The sequence below is a fragment of the Hypanus sabinus genome, chromosome 7 (genome assembly GCF_030144855.1).
Source record: "Hypanus sabinus isolate sHypSab1 chromosome 7, sHypSab1.hap1, whole genome shotgun sequence".
NCBI lineage: Eukaryota > Metazoa > Chordata > Chondrichthyes > Myliobatiformes > Dasyatidae > Hypanus > Hypanus sabinus.
Genome location: NC_082712.1, coordinates 45,943,368 through 45,962,238, shown reverse-complemented (window position 1 = coordinate 45,962,238; position 18,871 = coordinate 45,943,368). Strand labels below are relative to the sequence as shown.

Genomic DNA, 18,871 nt, shown 5'->3' with positions numbered 1-18,871 from the left:
ATAATAAATGTGTGCCTAGAAATTTGTTCGTGCATATAAAACAATGGAGTATATTGTGAAATATTTGCCTTTTAAAGAATAACATTCAGGTTAGGTTGCACTCTTTTTCTGATGAGACTCTCTGCAACCCTAATGAACCACCCTAATATTGTTTCTTCTAACTTTTCTTCAATATGCTGATCTTGTAGATGTAATATGGATGGTTACACTAATGGTTTCTCTTTATAAATACAGGCATTGGAATTTGCAATGAGACAGCATTGAGATGAGATTGTTAAAATGCTTGAGATGTGGTACTGTGCCAAATTCTAAGACACATATATGCTATATTGCTAGAATACCTTTAAAAATAAATTTCCTGACATTTGTGATTGATGATAAACCTAATACTGATATGGGTCTCTGTTGTGAACTGAGAGTGGGGTGGGGGCAGGGAGAGGGGAATCATAGTTAGCAGAAGGGAAAGGGGGAGGGGAGGGAGCTGTAGGCACCAGAGAGACTTTCTGCAAACTTAAGCAACACACACAAAATGCTGGAGGAACTCAGCAGGCTAGGCAGCGTCTATGGAATAGAATAAGCAGTCCTGATGAAGGATCTCAGCCTGAAACATCAATTGTTTATTCTTTTCCATAGATGGGGCCTGGCCTGCTGAGTTCCTCAAGCACTTTATGTGTGCTACTTTGGATTTCCAGTGTCCACAGATTTCCTTGTGTTTGTGATCAATAAACCAATTGTTTGGAATCAAATGCCCTTTTGCCTAGTGACTCAGGCTGGGTATGTTTGCACTTGCACCCCCCCAACCCATGGCACTCCTGTGTATGTCGCTAAGACTTTTGCACATTATGCACACATCTTTGTAGAGACAAAATAGAAAGAAGCGGTTTGTGGAGTTCACTCTTCATGCAGCAAAACATAAGAGTTAATGGACATTCTTCTCCATGTTCAAACGTTAACGCCAGGTAGAATGATGTTGGTACCTTTTCAGTGGAGAGGTTTGGCTCATCTCAGCTCTGACTCTGCATGGAAGGACTCTACCCAATCCCCACCACCCAGTGCATATACCATGCTGTCTTTTACCGTTCAAACTTGGATAAGATGGCAAGGGCTTTGAGAATGGCACGACATTTTGGTATACTCCTCTGCAGCGGGTAATACCTGCCTGGTTCTATATAACAGCAATGCTACAATTCCACCTCACGATGACATCATCTGTGACCCACAGCACCCAGTCCACTGATGGACATATTTCTCCTGTCAGCCAGCTCACCAAGACGGTTGCTGCTCACAACCAAATGGGATCATGTGGACTTCAATTTGCCTGAGCTTGCCACTCACTGCCATTTGCAATCTCCTCCTCTGTAGGGTACCATGCTCCACTAGGTAGCCTGAAGTGAGCTATCGAAGGAGCACCGTGTAGAGAAAATTCAAAAATCTAAGATGCGAAGGGATGTGGGAGTCTGTCTGCAGGTGGTGGCTTTTGGTACATGGTCAATGTCCCCACCGTCCTTGCCCACCACATGTGGTGGGAGAACACTGGAACTCGAATTAGAAGGCCAGTTTCAATTCAACAAATAAGTGAGCACACAGGAAAGGCACCTGTAGTAAGTTTTCAGAATGAAAGTTTTGGCAGGTGAATTAGGCTGAGGAAGCAGAGTGGGAAGCAAAATGCTGCTTGAAACAAGAATTAACATTTCAGTTTGAAAACCAGTTGTGTGGTACATATGCTATCACAGCTCTTGCATCCAGTGGAAGTACTACACATGCAGACATTTATTTTGTTCAGATAAAGAACTAAAGCTTAGGAATAATATTAAATCTGCAGAGGCACTACAACCCAAGAGTTCACTATGCAAGTAGCTCAGCTTTAAACTAAGAACCTCAAGCTGGTAAGTAATTGATGAAAACTTTTTCTGTTGCTCAGTCCTGGATCCTTGAGTGAGCCCCACACAGAGCATTGATCGCATATGCACAAATTGGTTTCACAGGAAGGGGCTTGGTTGTTCAAGGTGGAATGATTGCCATCACCCCTGCTTTGGGTATGAACACATGATGTCTGTGCATTTATGCCATCGAGCATTGGGGCACAGTGCAGTCCAAGAACTCTCAGAAAGATTTTGATGTAATTTCTGCACCGGAGTACTGGCAAGGCAGTACCTATTATTCTTAATAAAAAGGATTTTTTCATATTTAGCTATGACACTGCAGTGTTAATTTAATCAGAAATGCTTCTTATCATTTTCAGTGCATATTTAATTTGTAAATTTTATAAATTTAGATGACTCCATCTTGGGTACTAGCCTACAAAGTACCCAGGACATCTTTAGGGAGCGGTGTCTCAGAAAGGTAGCATCCATTATTAAGGACCTCCAGCACCCAGGGCATGCACTTATCTCACTGTTACCATCAGGTAGGAGGTACAGAAGCCTGAAGGCACACACTCATCGATTCAGGAACAGCTTCTTCCCCTCTGCCATCTGATTCCTAAATAAATATTGAATCCTTGGACACTACCTCACTTTTTTAATATATATTATTTCTGTTTTTTGCTGATTTTTAATTTATTCAATATATGTATACTGTAATGGATTTACTTATTTATTATTGTTACTATTTTTTTCTTCTATATTATGTATTGCATTGAACTGCTGCTGCTAAGTTAACAAATTTTATGTCACATGCCGGTGATAATAAACCTGATTCTGATTTGTAATTGAAAACTATATCTTAAATATAATTATAATCAGTAGTCTATATTGATTATAATGTTTAGGTAGACTAGCCTCCTTGAATTTTATGTTTTATTGCTCATGCTATCCCCATGATCTATCTTTATCACCAGCCTGAAAAATTTTCTAATGAGCAAAACTACAAAAGTTACAGATGCAAACTTGGCAAAAGCGATTAATGTAGTAATGAACTTCAAGATGACAGTTTAAAATTGATTCCTGGGATGGCAGGACTTTCATATGAAGGAAGACTGGATCGACTAGGCTTATACTCACTGCAATTTAGAAGATTGAGGGGGGATCTTATTGAAACGTATAAAATTCTAAAAGGATTGGACAGACTAGATGCAGGAAGATTGTTTCTGATGTTGGGGAAGTCCAGAACGAGGGGTCACAGTTTAAGGATAATGGGGAAGCCTTTTAGGACCGAGATGAGGAAAAACTTCTTCACACAGAGAGTGGTGAATCTGTGGAATTCTCTGCCACAAGAAACAGTTGAGGCTGGTCCATTCTCTATATTTAGGAGGAAGTTAGATATGGCCCTTGTGGCTAAAGGGATCAGGGGGTATGGAGAGAAAGCAGGTACAGGGTTCTGAGTTGGATGATCAGCCATGATCATACTGAATGGCAGTGCAAGCTCGAAGGGCCGAATGGCCTACTCCTTCACCTATTTTCTATGTTTCTAAAATGGTGTTTTTTCTCCTCATCTACAAACTAAATACAATGATAATTGGCTCCGCAAAGAAAGTGCACGTGGAGTGATCTATGGCCAGGTACTCCATCCAATGATCAGACCAACTGAATAGAAACATGATTTAAATATCAAGAAATCTGTAGCAGGTTTCTTTAACTTTTGTCCTATGGAATTTTATCCTTGATTCAGGTCCTAGTGGAAAGGATGAAAATGGGCATTAAATGTTAATAACAACTAATTTATTTGAAAGACTAGATTTAGCACACATAACTTGTCCAAATTAATGACTACTGTCATTTAACCTTGCCCAGAAATGCTATTATATTTGCCTGGAGATTGAGCTCTCAAGCACCGTTTAGTGAAGCTGTGCTAATAGGTTTCATTCACCCAGCTCTGTTCAAAGTCAGGTGTGTGCTGACTGGTGCACTGGAGTCTGACTGAAATCTGTTGCAATATACTGACAGATGTTTTTTGACCTCTCCTAAATGGAACCAAGTTTCATAAGCAATTTAAACCTGCAGACTTTTTGAAAATATGTGGTACCTGTATACACAATAGGACAAGTTATAATTGGCTTTTGAAAGAGTACAGAAGAGGTTTACCAGGATTTTGTCCAGATTAGAGGTATGAGCTATGAGGGGTGTTTGGACAAACTTGGCTGGTTTTCTCTGGAGCATCGGAGGTGAGGAGAGTCCTGATAGAAGTTCATAAAATTTTGAGAGGAATAGATAGGGTAGTCAGCCAGAATCTTTTTTCCGGGGTCAAAATGCCTGATACTATAGGGCACATATTTAAAGTGAGAAAGGGATATTTCAAAGGAAATGTGCAGAACAAGTTCTTTGCCCAGGCAGTGGTAGTTAACCTTGAGTGAGCTGGCAGAAGTGATGGTGGAGGCAGATAAGATGGCAGTGTTTAAAAGGCTTTTAGATAGTACCTGAAAGTGTGTGCAATGGAGATATATGGATCATATCCATGAAGATAGGTTCCTGTGCTGTATTGCTTTAGGTCCCAGAGCAGGTTAAAAATGGTTGAGGGATGAGTAATTGAGCATGGTGGAGAAAGGCTAGACAGGACAGGAGATCCTTTCCCTCAGAAAGGTCCAGGTACACTCCTATCTCCTGACCCCTCCGGCATCCGCCTGTGCTTGCTGGTGTTGACCTATCTTCTCTCAGGATGTTTACAACCAGAAGAATGGGGCCTCCTGCAAGATATCATTCGTCAAGCAGAACATTGCTTTTGAGTCTGAGAACAGAAAACTATGTGAACACCCTGCACATAGGGCAACATTGGTCTGGAACTCTGCTGCAAGAGAGTAACTTCTCTGCATCTGCATTCGACTTCATAATTAAATTAGATTTCAGAAGCTGTCAAGATCAGGCAACTCCACAGTTTGATCATCTTTTCTCGTGTCCTCCCGATCTACCTTGTTGGGGCCTTTGCACTTTATTTTCTACCTGCACTGTACTTGTTCTATAACTGTAGCACTATATTCCGCATTCTCTGTTTCCTTTTAATACCCCAGTGTGCTTACATAAGACATAATTTGATTAGGAGGCACATAAATAAAAGATTTTGATCTTATTTCAATATATGTGGAAATAATAAACCCATAAACTGATCTAATGAATAGTCTTCCAACCTAAAACTCTCCGTTAATGCTGCCTGGTATGTGATTTCTTCTAAAATTTTATGCTTGATCTACTGAGAGGATTTTTGATTTCTGTTTCATTCTGCAAGATATCTAGTAAGGATCAGTATTTATGACTGTTAGCACAATTCATATGAACAAAGGGAAACAGGAGGAGGCACCTGGATCCTCAGGCCTAACCTAGTAATCAAATCTGACCATGTGTAATCTGCATAGGCATCACCTCCTCTCTTACTTCAGTTGCTTTAGGCATCACATCCCTTATCTTCCAGAAAACAATCTACTTCCACTTTAAATATCTCCAATAACCTGGTCTCCACAACTCACTGTAGTAAAAAATTCCAAAGATTCAATGCCCTCAGCAAGAAGAAATTTCCATGTACAGGTGTCCCCTGCTTTACGAATGTTTGCTTTTCACCACTTCACTTTTACAAAAGACCTGCATTAGTAACCTGTTTTCACATTACAAAGAGGATGTTGGCTTTTATGGAAATTTTTCCCATATAAATTAATGGTTCTTCGCACTACGCCATTTCGGTTTAAGAAATGTTACATTGGAACGCTCTACCTTTGTAAAGGGGGGAGATACCTGTACCTTGGTTTTACAATCTTTGACTGTGCCTTTGAAATTTGGTTCTCTTTGTTTTGGAAATATCCAACATTGACCTTTCGTGCCTCCTTAGAATCTTGTATGTTTCAATATGATCTTTCTTCTAAACTCCAAAGAATGCAATCTACTAGGCCCCTGGCGGGACGTGCCGGGAATTAGTCTGATGAATCCCCACTGCATTGTGTCCAATGCTCCTCAACCTTTTCTTAGGTAGAAACACCAAAGCTACGTGCACTTCTCCAGCTTTGGCCTGACCAACACTCCCATTAACTGTAACAAAGCCTCCTGATTTCTAAACTTCAACCTCCCCCCTTTGCATCAAAGGTCAATATGCTATTTTCTTTGTTTTTAATCCTTGGCAGTTAACTGTGACTTGATGAAGTCTCAGTGGTGATCCAAGAAATTTCTTGATGCATATTAAAAAAACAACCTTCCAAAGCTTCAGTGATATTTGAGGCAGCACCCAATATACTCTGCAACTGCTTATTTCTTCTCACAAACATAAGAGATTCTGCAAATGCTAGAAATATTGAGAGAGAGAGAGAGAGAGACACCCACACACCTACCCACCGTCAGTAAGTTGAAATAAGCAGTCAGTGTTTCTTCTCTGTAAGCCACTAACTGTCAGAGGCAACTGGGCAACAAGCCCCTTGTAGTAAAATTAATTAACGTTACCAAACAACTTTAGTGACCTTAAATTCCTTTATGATCCCGAGGGGACTATTTTCTAAGAAAAACTATGATTCCTTGCTATAGACTTCCCAGCCACATGAAATATCCTTCCTGCGTTAACACATTCAAGACGCTTGAGCACCTGTTCTTCTTCACTCTCCCAGCTCCTTCACTGCAGTGGCATCTCGCACTAAAACTGAGCTCTCAGTTCAAAGCCTGTAGAGGGCATTGATAATTGTGCCTTCACCTTATGATCCTGTGGTTTGAAGCACAGAACACACCGCAGAGGAAAGCATCACGTTACTGACCAGCATTTTTGAATTCCATCCGAGTCTGTGTTCCAACATCTGCAATCTCTTCTGTCTCCATGTTAACTTTCTATGGTTGATATAAAAGAATCTCCAAGTGTTCTGAATAATTGTTATTCTACTGTTCTAAAAACAAAACCTGCTCAGCTGGTTTCCTTCCAAAACAGATAACTTTACTTTTTTAAACTTTATACTCTATCTTCCTCTTTCTTGTCCTCCTACACCCTCTTCAAAGTAAATTCAATTTGTTCATGGACTACTGTAAGTCCTGTCGTAAACAATATTTCTGATGAGAGCTTTAATATAAGTTGCTATCTAAATGCTTGAAACTCTCCATTTATAATTGATCCTGAATTGTTTTGGCAGAGCTGGTGAGTTGCCACCTTCTTGCCTTGTGGGCTTTGTAGTCATGGTATCCAAGTTGGCATTTCATATTATGGCTGTCAATTGTACCCACCCTTTTTTTAAGTGTGCACTCTTCAAAATATGTTTGTAAATTTCTAAAGTGGCTTGACTGTGTTCATGCAGGAAGTCATGTGGCTGCAAGTTCATAACAAGGAATCATTGTTGTGCTTAGAAAATAGACAGTGGTAACTACCAGAATATTTTTGGGTCAGACACTGCAAGAAGTAGTGCTTGGGCCAAAGTTGTTTACAGGTACATTAAGGAGAATGCACAAACCAGTTTGGTGAGTGTGCAAGAGAGAGTGGTAGATGGAATAAATAAAAGGCATTTTTTCCCTCTGAATCATTGAGTGTGGGTCTTCAGACTTATGCACCTCTTCCGTAATGGTAGTAATGGAAAGAAGGCCTGCCCCAAATGTTGAGGGCGCTGAGTGATGAATGCCTCTTTTGAGATATTGCCTTTTGAAGTTGTCTGTGTTGGTGGGGAGGGTTATGGTCATGATGGAGCTGCTTGAGTCAATACTCCTTCACAGCCTCTTACAAGCCTGTGTGTCAGAGCCTTCATACTAGGCTGTGATGTTAGCAATCAGAACGTTCTCTACCATACATCTCTAGAAATTTGCAAAAGTCTTTGGTGACATACCAAATCTGCTCAAACTCCTAATGAATCAGGCCACTTCTTGACATAACTTCTACATAATTGCACCAATGTTTTAGGCCCAAGACAGATCCTCTGAGATGGTGATGCCCAGGAACTTGAAGATTTTGTCCAGGTATATGAAGTATATTGTTTAGAAAGGTAAAGTTATCTACCTTGGAAAGACCACACAAGAGAAAATCAACAGATGCTGGAAATCCAAGCAACACACATAAAATGCTGGCGGAACTCAGCAGGCCAGGCAGCATCCATGGGGAAAAAGTACAGCCGGCATTTCAGGCCGAGACTAATTGGTCGGCTGAGTTCCTCCAGCATTTTGTGTATGTGCCTTGAAAAGAAGCCAGATGAGCACATTTTGTTTTTAAAAAGATGGAAGACCTGCAAACATTCAGTGGCATCTAGTGATCCTTCTATACTGATCACAGAAAATCAACATGGAGACACTAAAGTATGCAAAAGCTGGAATCCGGAGCTAAAAAAAAAGTAATTAAAAAAAAAATTGCTCCAAAAATTTAACAAATGAAACAAACAATTAAGAAAGTAAATAATATAGTAATAGTATAGTAGCACTATTACAGGGAGTATAAGTAAGTCTGTATTTCTACAATTGTAAGACCATAAGATATAGGAGCAGAATTAGGCCATTAGGCCCATTGAGTCTGCTCTGGCATTTCATCATGGCTGATCCAATTTTCCTCTCAGCCCCAAATTCCTGCCTTCTTCCAGTATCCCTTCATGCCTTGACCAGTCAAGAATCTATCAACCTCTGCCTTAAATGTACATTAAAACTTGTCTCCACAGCTGCCCGTGCCAAGAAATCCACTAATGCACCACCCTCTGGTCAAAGAAATTCCTCCTCATCTTCGTTCTGAACCAATGCCCCTCTATTCTGAGGCTGTGTCCTCTGGTCTTGGGAAACATTATACATAATAGAGAAAAGACTACACCCTGAGTCAGTGAAGTGTGTTGAGAGGAGGAGTAGAGTGAAGGCTCAGTCCTCATTTCAGGACAACGGAACCCTCCTGTGAGAAGAAGTTGCTAAGTCGAGGACCATTTTTCCTACAGTTGATTAGAGCAGTCAACACAGTTTTAAGCAGCTTAAAAGGGAGATTGCTGAAGGATTCCTTTTCTCACTGGGGAATCCAGAGCTTGGGACACAGCACTGCATGCAGAACATGACCATTCACACACTGAAAATGCAAAATTGAGACACATTCACACAGACACATCCTTTTTTAAACTTCAATTCCAGGTCAAAATCACTGATTTTGCAGTAGTGTTCACTGACAATTCAACCCTAGCAACAAAAAGAAATTGTTCCATTTTCTTTGCTGAGCTTTTGGTCTGTGAACTATTGACTTAATTTATATTGGCCATTTCACCCACTTATCCAACAGCCTATGTGTGTTTTTATGGCAATGAAGCAATACATTCCCTTTGGTTAGTAATGCTTAGCAAACCACCACCAGTTGCCCTTAGGAAGGTATTCTCCTCTCACTATCTGTGCTGTTCACAAGGTTTTAACTACAGCCAGCACTTTGTTGCTATGTGTTTGTGCCTTCGAGTCATCTTCTGCGTTCTGTTAATGCTTATTGTCATCTAATACTAAAGATTACAGTTACTGAATCTTTTTGCTTCACATGTCATAATAATTACCTATCTTTTATGACTTCCCACATATACTCACTGAGATGAGTGATAGTACAATAAATATATGAAATATTTTACAATATGCTCATAAACAGCTCTGTGAAATTTCTCCCCTGCAAGTATACTTTCATATGTACTAGACTGGTGTAAAATTGTAAGTTAATCAGAATCAACTTTAATATCACTCATATACTTAATGAAATTTGTTGTTTTGCAATACACAAGATAATTATAAATTACAATCAGATGTACATATAAATAAAATTAGTGCACAAAGTGAGCAAAAATAGTGAAGTAGTGTTGATAAGTTAGTTCATTGTCTGTCCTGAAATCAGATGGTGAAAGGGAAGAAACTGTTCCTAAAGTATTGAGTATATGTCTTCTAGCTCCTGTACCTCCTCTCAAAGGGTAATAATAAGAGAGCATATCCTGGGTAAAGATTTATTAATTTGATTGTGCAAACAGCGACAAAAATATGAAAAGAACTGTGGAAGTGTTCTTTTGTTGGGAAGGAATATTCTATTAAGCATGACCAACTGGCACAAAACAGACAGACAGACATACTTTATTGATCCCAGGGAAATTGGGTTTCGTTACAGCCGCAACAACCAAGAATAGTGTAGAAATATAGCAATAGAAACCATAAATAATTAAATAATAATAAGTTAATCATGCCAAGTGGAAATAAGTCCAGGACCAGCCTATTGGCTCAGGGTGTCTGACACTCTGAGGGAGGAGTTGTAAAGTTTGATGGCCACAGGTAGGAATGACTTCCTATGACGCTCACTGTTACATCTCAGTGGAATGAATCTCCGGCTGAATGTACTCCTGTGCCTAACCAGTACGTTATGGAGTGGATGGGAGTCATTGTCCAAGATGGCATGCAACTTGGACAGCATCCTCTTTTCAGACACCACCGTCAGAGAGTCCAGTTCCATCCCAACAACATCACTGGCCTTACGAATGAGTTTGTTGATTCTGTTGGTGTCTGCTGCCCCAGCACACAACAGCAAACATGATAGCACTGGCTACCACAGCCTTGTAGAACATCCTCAGCATTGTCCGGCAGATGTTATAGGACCTCAGTCCCCTCATGAAATAGAGACGGCTCTGACCCTTCTTGTAGACAGCCTCAGTGTTCTTTGACCAGTCCAGTTTATTGTCCATTCGCATCCCCAGGTATTTGTAATCCTCCACTATGTCCACACTGACCCCTTGGATGGAAACAGGGGTCCTATATTGTGAAGCTTATCTTACATATTTATATTTCACTCTATGCTTAACTGGTATAACTGTGAACTGTGAAACTCAAATATAATCATCATCTGCCCAACTTAATAAAGATGTGATGTTAACATTTTGAATACAGTGGATAATAGTTTTAAATGTGCTAATCATATTGAACTAAAGCTGATAAGATTGAAAAGATAAGTTTGTAGACTTTCAACATTACTAGTGAAGTAGCTCAGAAAGGAGCAATGGAATTTGTGAAAACTCAATTTAATGAAATATAAATGACTCTATATACAATACTGATTACCCAGGACAGTTATTCTTGTTATTCTTGATTGAATGGTCATAATTTAATGGAAGTTATGGGATTTGTTTTCAATGGTTCTCAAGTGAAAGTCATGGACAAAGTCTTTTGGCATAACTTCTCCAGTGAGGGTTTCTCTCCCTCCCAGAATGTTGTTGTCCTGCTTTCCATTTTGTTGAATTTCCCCTTTAATAATTACTGTCATCACATTGCATCTTTGCTGTTGAGATGAGGTCATGGTGCTGCTGAACTGTGGTTAATAAAATTATTCTCTCTTAACATATACCGCCTGTTTCTCAAAGAACAAAACTATTTTTAACTATAGCAAATATTTATTATTGATTACTGATTTTGTTCTGTGCCGCTTCAACTGCTGAAAAATAAAAGGTCAAACAAGTCTGATTTTGACGGTAAATAGCAAAATTCATAACACTTTGCAAGTGCTTGGTAAAAATTTTATGTTGTAGCATTAAACCTTGCTTAGTCATTGTGTTAGACCCCCAGGTCTGATGCTACACATATTTTCATTTTACCTTGATGCCACTAAATGAATGGAAAACTGGGTCACTTGGTTCTTGGTACAGGACTTTGGTATTATTGCATGTATTAATGCACTAATGAACGTCAAAACAAGATGTGATGCATTGTGAAGCTCCCAACGTCTTATGCATTTAGTTCATCTTTTGAGTGGAACCCAATAGGCACTTAATGTGTATTGTAATCAGAGCTCATCCATGAGGGAACACATTTTACTTAGCACATTTCACAGTTGGCTCCTGTCAGATTTTCATAGTAAATCCAAATTAACCACTTATATTTTTTTGAGTAAATGTTCTGTTACAAAAATGATCAACAAGTGCCCCTATTCTGAAACACTGCTGTCTCTGCCAATAAACACTCAGATTTTCAATAATTATTGTCAGAGATAACCAGAATAATTATTGTTTGCAAAGGTCCCTGCTTACCAGAGTTGTTTCATATTTTTAATTTTTGAGTATATCAAAAACTGTATTCTTCACCTTCTTGTAAAACCATATTTCTTCAGCAAAGTGTCTCTGAACTGTATTTCTGTCCTGGGAAGTAATAGATGATACAACTCTTAAAATTGGTTGAATCAAAATCAGTCAAATTGCAAGTCTTTTTTTGTGAAACTTGATGTTAGTGCACCTGAGGGTACATCTAAGAAATCTAGTAATAACTGTCTGAATGTATTAGTTTAATAGAGTGGGTGATGAAGAAAAAAAACATTTGCTATGTTAGTCCATTTGCAGATGCAATGAACGTTGTCAAAAAGCATTTAATAATTTTGTAAATTTCAACATTTCCAGTCTAGTTTTATTCAGCTTGTTGTTTAATATTGTGACTGCAATATTTACCATTAAGAATATTTTATTTTTCTACATTTGCCTGATTGATCTTTTTCTTTGTTTGTCTTCTTTTCCATTTGGCTGCTCCAGGGGCTATGGCTAATCATCTAATAACCAATGCTCTGCTTCGTCCTCATGGTACTAACAATCCCTATAACACATTGCTTGGGGAATCTGCAGTCTATAACAACCCCTCAGTCAGCATGTACAACACGCAAGGTGTGCTTCTCAAAATGTTTTGCTAAGCTACAATGCTATATACCCCGTCTCTCTGGGCTGTGGAGGCTGTATTCCAAAAACTGAATTCAATAAGGAAAATAAAATGCACCAAATCTTTAAATTTCTAACAAATTCTCTTTTATTGAGGCTGACTATGACCTGTCACTCAAAGTATCGATTTTTAGCCAATTATTGTCTTGCTTTGAATGTAAAGATTATATTGCTTCTTGCTTTGAAAAATTGCTGCCTCACACCAGTTGACCAGTATACAGTCAAACCTCATTTTGGATTCTAGTATCTCAAATTCGGCTTGATGTATCAAATTTTTGCCCTCTCCTGGTTGCAACTGCAAAGCTAGTCCATGATTTCAAACTGTCGTTAGGGATGATGTCTTTAGCTATCCTCTCATGCTTATAATAAGGAGGCTTGACTGTATATATTGTTACACTGTACATGCATTTTTTTTTCTGTGTGTGTCTTTTAAATTTCCAGAAACATTACTTTTGGATGTATGTGGAGAAAGCCAGTGGAAAATATGACCTTTTGCAAAAAGCTACCAATTTGAACATTTGGCTAGAAAAGTGGAAGAGAGGTTCAAAAAACAAATAATAATGTTTAACAATTTTATAGTAATATTGGTGTGATGGACTGAATTAAGAGACATAGTAACAACAAATTGGGATAGTTCAGTACAGCCTCTATAGGCCAATAAAGGGGTCTTATATTTTACAACACTTTCACCGGTACAGTTAACAATTTATTGCATTTTGCTAAATCAATATGGAATAAACCTGAACTGAAGCAAAAAAATTGTCAAGCTACATCTGATTCCTTTTTGATTAAATGAGCCTGTGAAAGAGTTGCTTTCTTTGAAATGGTTATCCAAAATATGTATGGGTGGTTCTGAAATGAGTCGTACAAACAAGGTTGACACTTAGACTGTGCAATTGTTTGTTTGCAGCTTTTAAAATGCTTAAAGTAACTGTATTATGTGTAGTGGTTGGGATTTGTTAGATATTTTCTTGCATACCATCAATCTATTTGCTTTTATTCATGTTTCTTCTACTGTCGCTGTATGCTTACTTGTGTTTTTTCTTTCCTTTTCTTCATGCTGTCCTTTAGAGCCCTACAGAGAGACAAGTATGGGAGTAAAACTAAACATTGCATATCAAATGTAATTTCTTTAGTTACCATTCTCTTCCAGCCAAACCTAGGTGATAATTGTGGTTTAAAATTAGTTAATCAAGGCAATATTTATAAACTGAAGAAATGTTTACAGTTATATTTTAGATAGCCTTCCAGTAAATCTATGTATTCATATGTGTTGACTTGAATTCCAGTAAGTTTGAATCAGTGATCAGAGAAGACCAACACAAGGATGCACTCATTCAGAATGTATCTAGTGCCCATTTAATCCTCCAAATTGTCTATTTTCCTACTTTATTGTTCCATGCTCAAAAAAGTTACCTTCTGAAAAATAGATTAGAAGAAATTAAGATCCTCGTGATACAAACAAATTTGAATTACTTTCCCCATTTGGTGTAATTTTTTTGTATTAAGATTTGACTTTTACTAATATTCCCTTATTGACTTACCGACTTCCAACTCATCCTTGTTTGAAAGCTAAGTTTTGCATCAGTCCTGCAATGGTCAGGATAATAGTGCACCTCCTTTCAATATTTCAAAGACCCGACAAAAATACATTGACCTGGATAGAACTAAGTTTTAATTAAACTTAGTTTGCTGGTATGGGGCGTTCTACACATCACCAATTAAACCATAATACTGATGCATTCAGGATGTCCTGTGTATGGTGGGCATGACACCTATTGATTTTTTCAATTTGTTATGTGCTTGGAGCACATGGGTTAAAGAGTAACTATTAGGGGTTGTTTTAAACCCTCAAATATTGACTAAATGGAGAAAGAGTAATTCAGTTTTTAAACTTTGTGTTACTATCTGAGCTGCTGGATAGATAAATGTTTTCACCAAGATAGCAAACCAAATTGTATTTGTCTATCTAGATTGATTAATATGTTGTTACGCTCATCTAAGGTGTGAAACATATTTGGAAAAAGTCCCTATGCAATCCATTAAGAGCTTAATGAGTGATCTTCAGTAGAAACTGCTTTCATTGATAAATTATCTCATTTCCTTTTATTTGAATTTGAAAACACTTTATCTTCAGTTGTGCTAACTAGAACCATTTTGTATTTCTCCTAAATGGATGGTCTTGCTGTTGCTATCTTTTTTAGTCGGCTTTTGTAATTATATTTATACGCACCATTGTGCTGCTTAAATTGTCTGTGGTTTGTGTGTCCAGTTAGATGTACAATTCTTTGGAATCTAAGTAATCAATACAGTAGTTGAATTGTAAAAAAAACAAGAAATCCATAATTTCTGAATTCCAAATTTCTGCATTAAAGGCTTTCATTTTGCAACATCCATGTAGTCTTCACTCTTTGTTTGTAATCATCTAAATGCAACAACTTTAACAACAATGAATTTGATTTTCTCCACAAATGCATCACTCAATAGAAATATGCATCATTGGGCCTTTTTGCTCTGCATTGATATTATTATATTTGCGAAGTGTGCAATGAAGGCTTTTTATCAATCTCTAGTCTCAGTTAGTTTGACTTGTTTAGTATTATTTTGTTAGGTAATGACAACACTCATTCCCAGTTTATCTTAATACTACAACATAAATCACCCTATTATTTGACCCTTGGATATTCCATTTATTAAATGTGTAACCTGTAATTTCAAATGCTGAACAAAACAACTCACCAAGAAAGGTTATTGTAAAAGTAAAAGATATCTGATACTGAAACCCATTTTGATAGATAATTTGTGGGACTTTTCTCACCAATTCAGGCTTGACATGGGACTTGGTTCCTTAATAGCCTCCAACAAACTACTGACAAATGCATCACTGAATTAGTTTTTTGGATTCAATGAAGAGGCTTCACTCTTGGCTACTATTGGAATTTACGAATGGAGTAAAAAAGAGTCAGCCCCTCAACTCTGCTCCCTTAATGATAAATATAAGCCCAAGCTCTATTTTTGTACCTGAGCTCCATGTTATTTGATACTTGTGTCCAATAGACATCCATCAGTCATATTCCACACAAGCACTGACAGCCATTTGGTGAAAGTGTCCAAAAGTTTTAACCACAATCTACATGAAAATATTTTCTCTGATCTCCATCTTAAGTGCCTATCACAGTATAGCACAGGAGCAGGCCCTTCAGCCCACAATGAATTTTATCGTATTTTATAATATCTTATGATTATGCAGTTTAATTTTCCCACCAAAGCAACGGTTATTTTCTGTTCCTGGCCTATATTTCCAGGGCATTCCCATAACTGCTAATATGTTCTGGTTTTTCCCTTTTCTGTATGGCTGTATACATAGAGTAGATTCTTTTTTTAATAACATGAATTACAACTTATGACTTAGGGATAATATTCTATATTGATTATTGAAATATTTGAACTAATTGTTGCACAATTATTACACAAGTTATACCAACCTAATCTGTTGCCCAAGATGCTGTGATCACCCTTCTTTCCCACGAATCAACTAAAATGAACAGTTATAGCTAATGTGTTTCTTGGTCTTATTTTTCAGAGGTGTTGCTGAACAATGCCAGGGATACAACTGTCATGGATACTCTACCACTGAATGGTAACCATGGCAACAGCTACAGCATTGCCAGTGGGGAATACCTGAGTGATTGCGTGCAAATTATCGACCGTGGTTACAACCACAATGAGACAGCCTTAGAGAAAAAGATTCTGAAAGAACTCACTTCCAACTACATCCCTTCCTATCTGAACAACCACGAGCGTGCCAATGAGCAGAACAGGAATCTCATGAACAAACTAGTGAACAACATTGGGAATGGCAGTGAGGATGACGCAATTGTTCTTGACGACGCAACTTCGTTTAACCACGATGAAAGCCTTGGACTGGAACTTATCAGAGAGGAGTCAGATGCTCCTCTGTTGCCACAAAGGGCACATTCAGTAGAAAGCCATCAGGCCCAGCATTATCCCAGCAGGAGGCGGATCACTCAAGATCATAGTGAGAGCTTTTTTCCTTTGTTAACCAATGAGCACACGCAAGAACTGCAGTCACCTAACAGGGACTCTCTGTATACCAGCATGCCTGCTTTGGCAGGAGTGCCCGTGACAGATGGTAGTGCCCCTCAGACCCAAAGTGCTGCTCCACCAACCAAAAGTAGTGATGGTGATGATGTGTATTATAAAAGTATGCCGAATCTGGGCTCCAAGAACCATGAACAGCAACTTCTCAATTATTACCAGCTAGGACGTGGAAGTAGTGATGGATTTATAGTTCCTCCCAATAAAGAAGGCTCCTCACCCGAAGGGAATTCAAAGGGTCCATCACACTTGGTCACCAGTCTATAGGGGAAAAGACTAACCCTGGATATCTGGTTCTGGTTTTTCAGAAGCAAGTGAAAAGATCTGTGTATGCTTGAATCTAAATGCTGTTCATATACTGCTGAACTACTTCGAGATGTTTTTATTCAGACCAACCTAGTGAGGCACTGCAGGGGAAGCAGATGATAAAGAAATAGTCTGTTTTAAGGCAAAAACAAAATAAAATATTATTGAACTGATTGAGAGGGGTTGGACATGTATATTGAAATGGAATTTGGTTTTGCTTCCTTAATAATGCTAAATTTTTATCCTTTTTTTCTTGTGTCTATTTTCTCAAGGACTTCTAACTGAAGCTTGGTGTAGGTCAGTGTCAGCTGAACTGGTGCGAGGCTATGGATTGCTTTCTTTTACTCTTTTCTTTTGTTTTTTATTATCACTGTATATCAATTGTGATTGTTTCTCACAACTTGCAGTTGCATTTCATGCAGCTGCAGAACTCCTACAATCAAAAGGAAATCTGTTCAATCTCCAAGAAAAGGAACTATTCAAATCATTATGCTAGACACGTTTATGTTTTGCTGTAATAATTCTGATTATAAAACTAATGATGAGAATTTTGAAAGATTTTGATGTACAGACACACAGCATTGCACATATATTGTAGTATGCTTTTTCCCTCCAGTTTTTATGTCTTTGTTGATGTAGTGAACAAGACAGTTTCTGTTGTGCTGGTCTTGCAAGTTTTGCCAGTAGGAACAGTGTTTTTTCATAAGTCTTTCTGTTGGACTTTTATTTTTCCTGATAATTCCTCCGAAGAACACCGTTTATAAAGCTCATTTTATAGTGAGGTGATCACAACTACTAAGAAAAGAAATTTTTTAAAAACTGTTTTAGGTTTTTCTCGCTGTGTATTTTGAAGTGAAGTCATGTTTTTTGCCAACAAAACAAATTAAAAACTTTAGAATTTACAGCAGGTACATTTTTGTTTACAATGCACTATGTTATTCATAAATGTGTTCAGTAATGAAAGTCCACAACGGGAGCTAGGCACTCTTTTAGACACCAAGGACTCTTGGTAGAAAATAGTGGAACTCATGCATGTGGAGAAATAAAAAAAGTAGCAACAATTTTGTGTTAAATCTAGTCAAAGCACTAGGCACTTGTACCGTGGTGGTAAAAATATTGACTTATTAAAATGAAAATTATTTTGAAATGAAAAAAGATGATTTCTCTATCTTTTTTTCTTTCCTTCTTTCACAGGGAATTTATTTATTTGGCATTAATTAGTTGACATGAGCATCCCTTTAGTAACGACCTTAGCACAATTTGTCATTTTTTTAAGGTTATGATCCATTTTTGTATGGTTTACAAGTTGAATGACCTCATTACTAATATTTGTTGTAAAAGTGACTCTTGTCTGCCAACAAATAAATCACTGATTACAGATTTACAACATCTGAGTTGGCTTAATTTTATTTTTGTTTCTTTCTGTTGATCATTTTCAGCTTTGCTGTATGGGTGCCCAGTGAGCTCTCTGCCACTTGTAAGATGGTGTTTTCTTTTTTTGTTTGGTCTGTAGCCAGAAACAGGGGAAAAGGTGCGTGTAAAAGTTGTATGTCATATGTTAAAAATACACTGCAAGAACAGTAGCCCAAGGCAACGTTATTTGATGCAACAGCTCTTAAAAGGCTGTTACGTGCTTTAGTGACCATTGTAGAGAATCCACAGCAAACTTGTACAGCAATGCTGTTCTATTCAAAGATCCCAGTTTGGAAATGACCGTTGGTGGAGTTCTCTTCTTCAAGAAGGGGATCCTTTTTGAATGAGTTATAATTTTCAATTGATAGGTAGAGAGGAATTCTGTGCAGGAGAGAAGACTTGCAGACCAAGGTTTGGGCAGCACTGCTTGGAGTGCTGCTGCCTTATAGTGCCAGAAACACAAGTTCAGTCTGGGTGCGATCTGTATGG

At 38.1% G+C, this 18,871-nt stretch overlaps 1 protein-coding gene across 8 annotated transcripts in view; it reads left to right on the top strand.

Moving 5' to 3' along the window:
• Nucleotides 1-18,356, top strand: part of adgrl3.1 (adhesion G protein-coupled receptor L3.1) — a 573,597-nt gene extending 555,241 nt beyond the window's left edge. For 7 of the 8 annotated variants that reach the window (XM_059974620.1, XM_059974623.1, XM_059974622.1 and 4 more), the window contains 2 exons: nucleotides 12,365-12,493; nucleotides 16,128-18,356. In XM_059974620.1, the coding sequence (XP_059830603.1) occupies nucleotides 12,365-12,493; nucleotides 16,128-16,930 (932 nt within the window). In that variant the 3' untranslated portion in view covers nucleotides 16,931-18,356. The remainder of the gene's footprint in view (nucleotides 1-12,364; nucleotides 12,494-16,127) is intronic. The other variant, XM_059974626.1, reaches the window with a different exon arrangement.
• The last annotated feature ends 515 nt before the right edge of the window (nucleotides 18,357-18,871 follow it).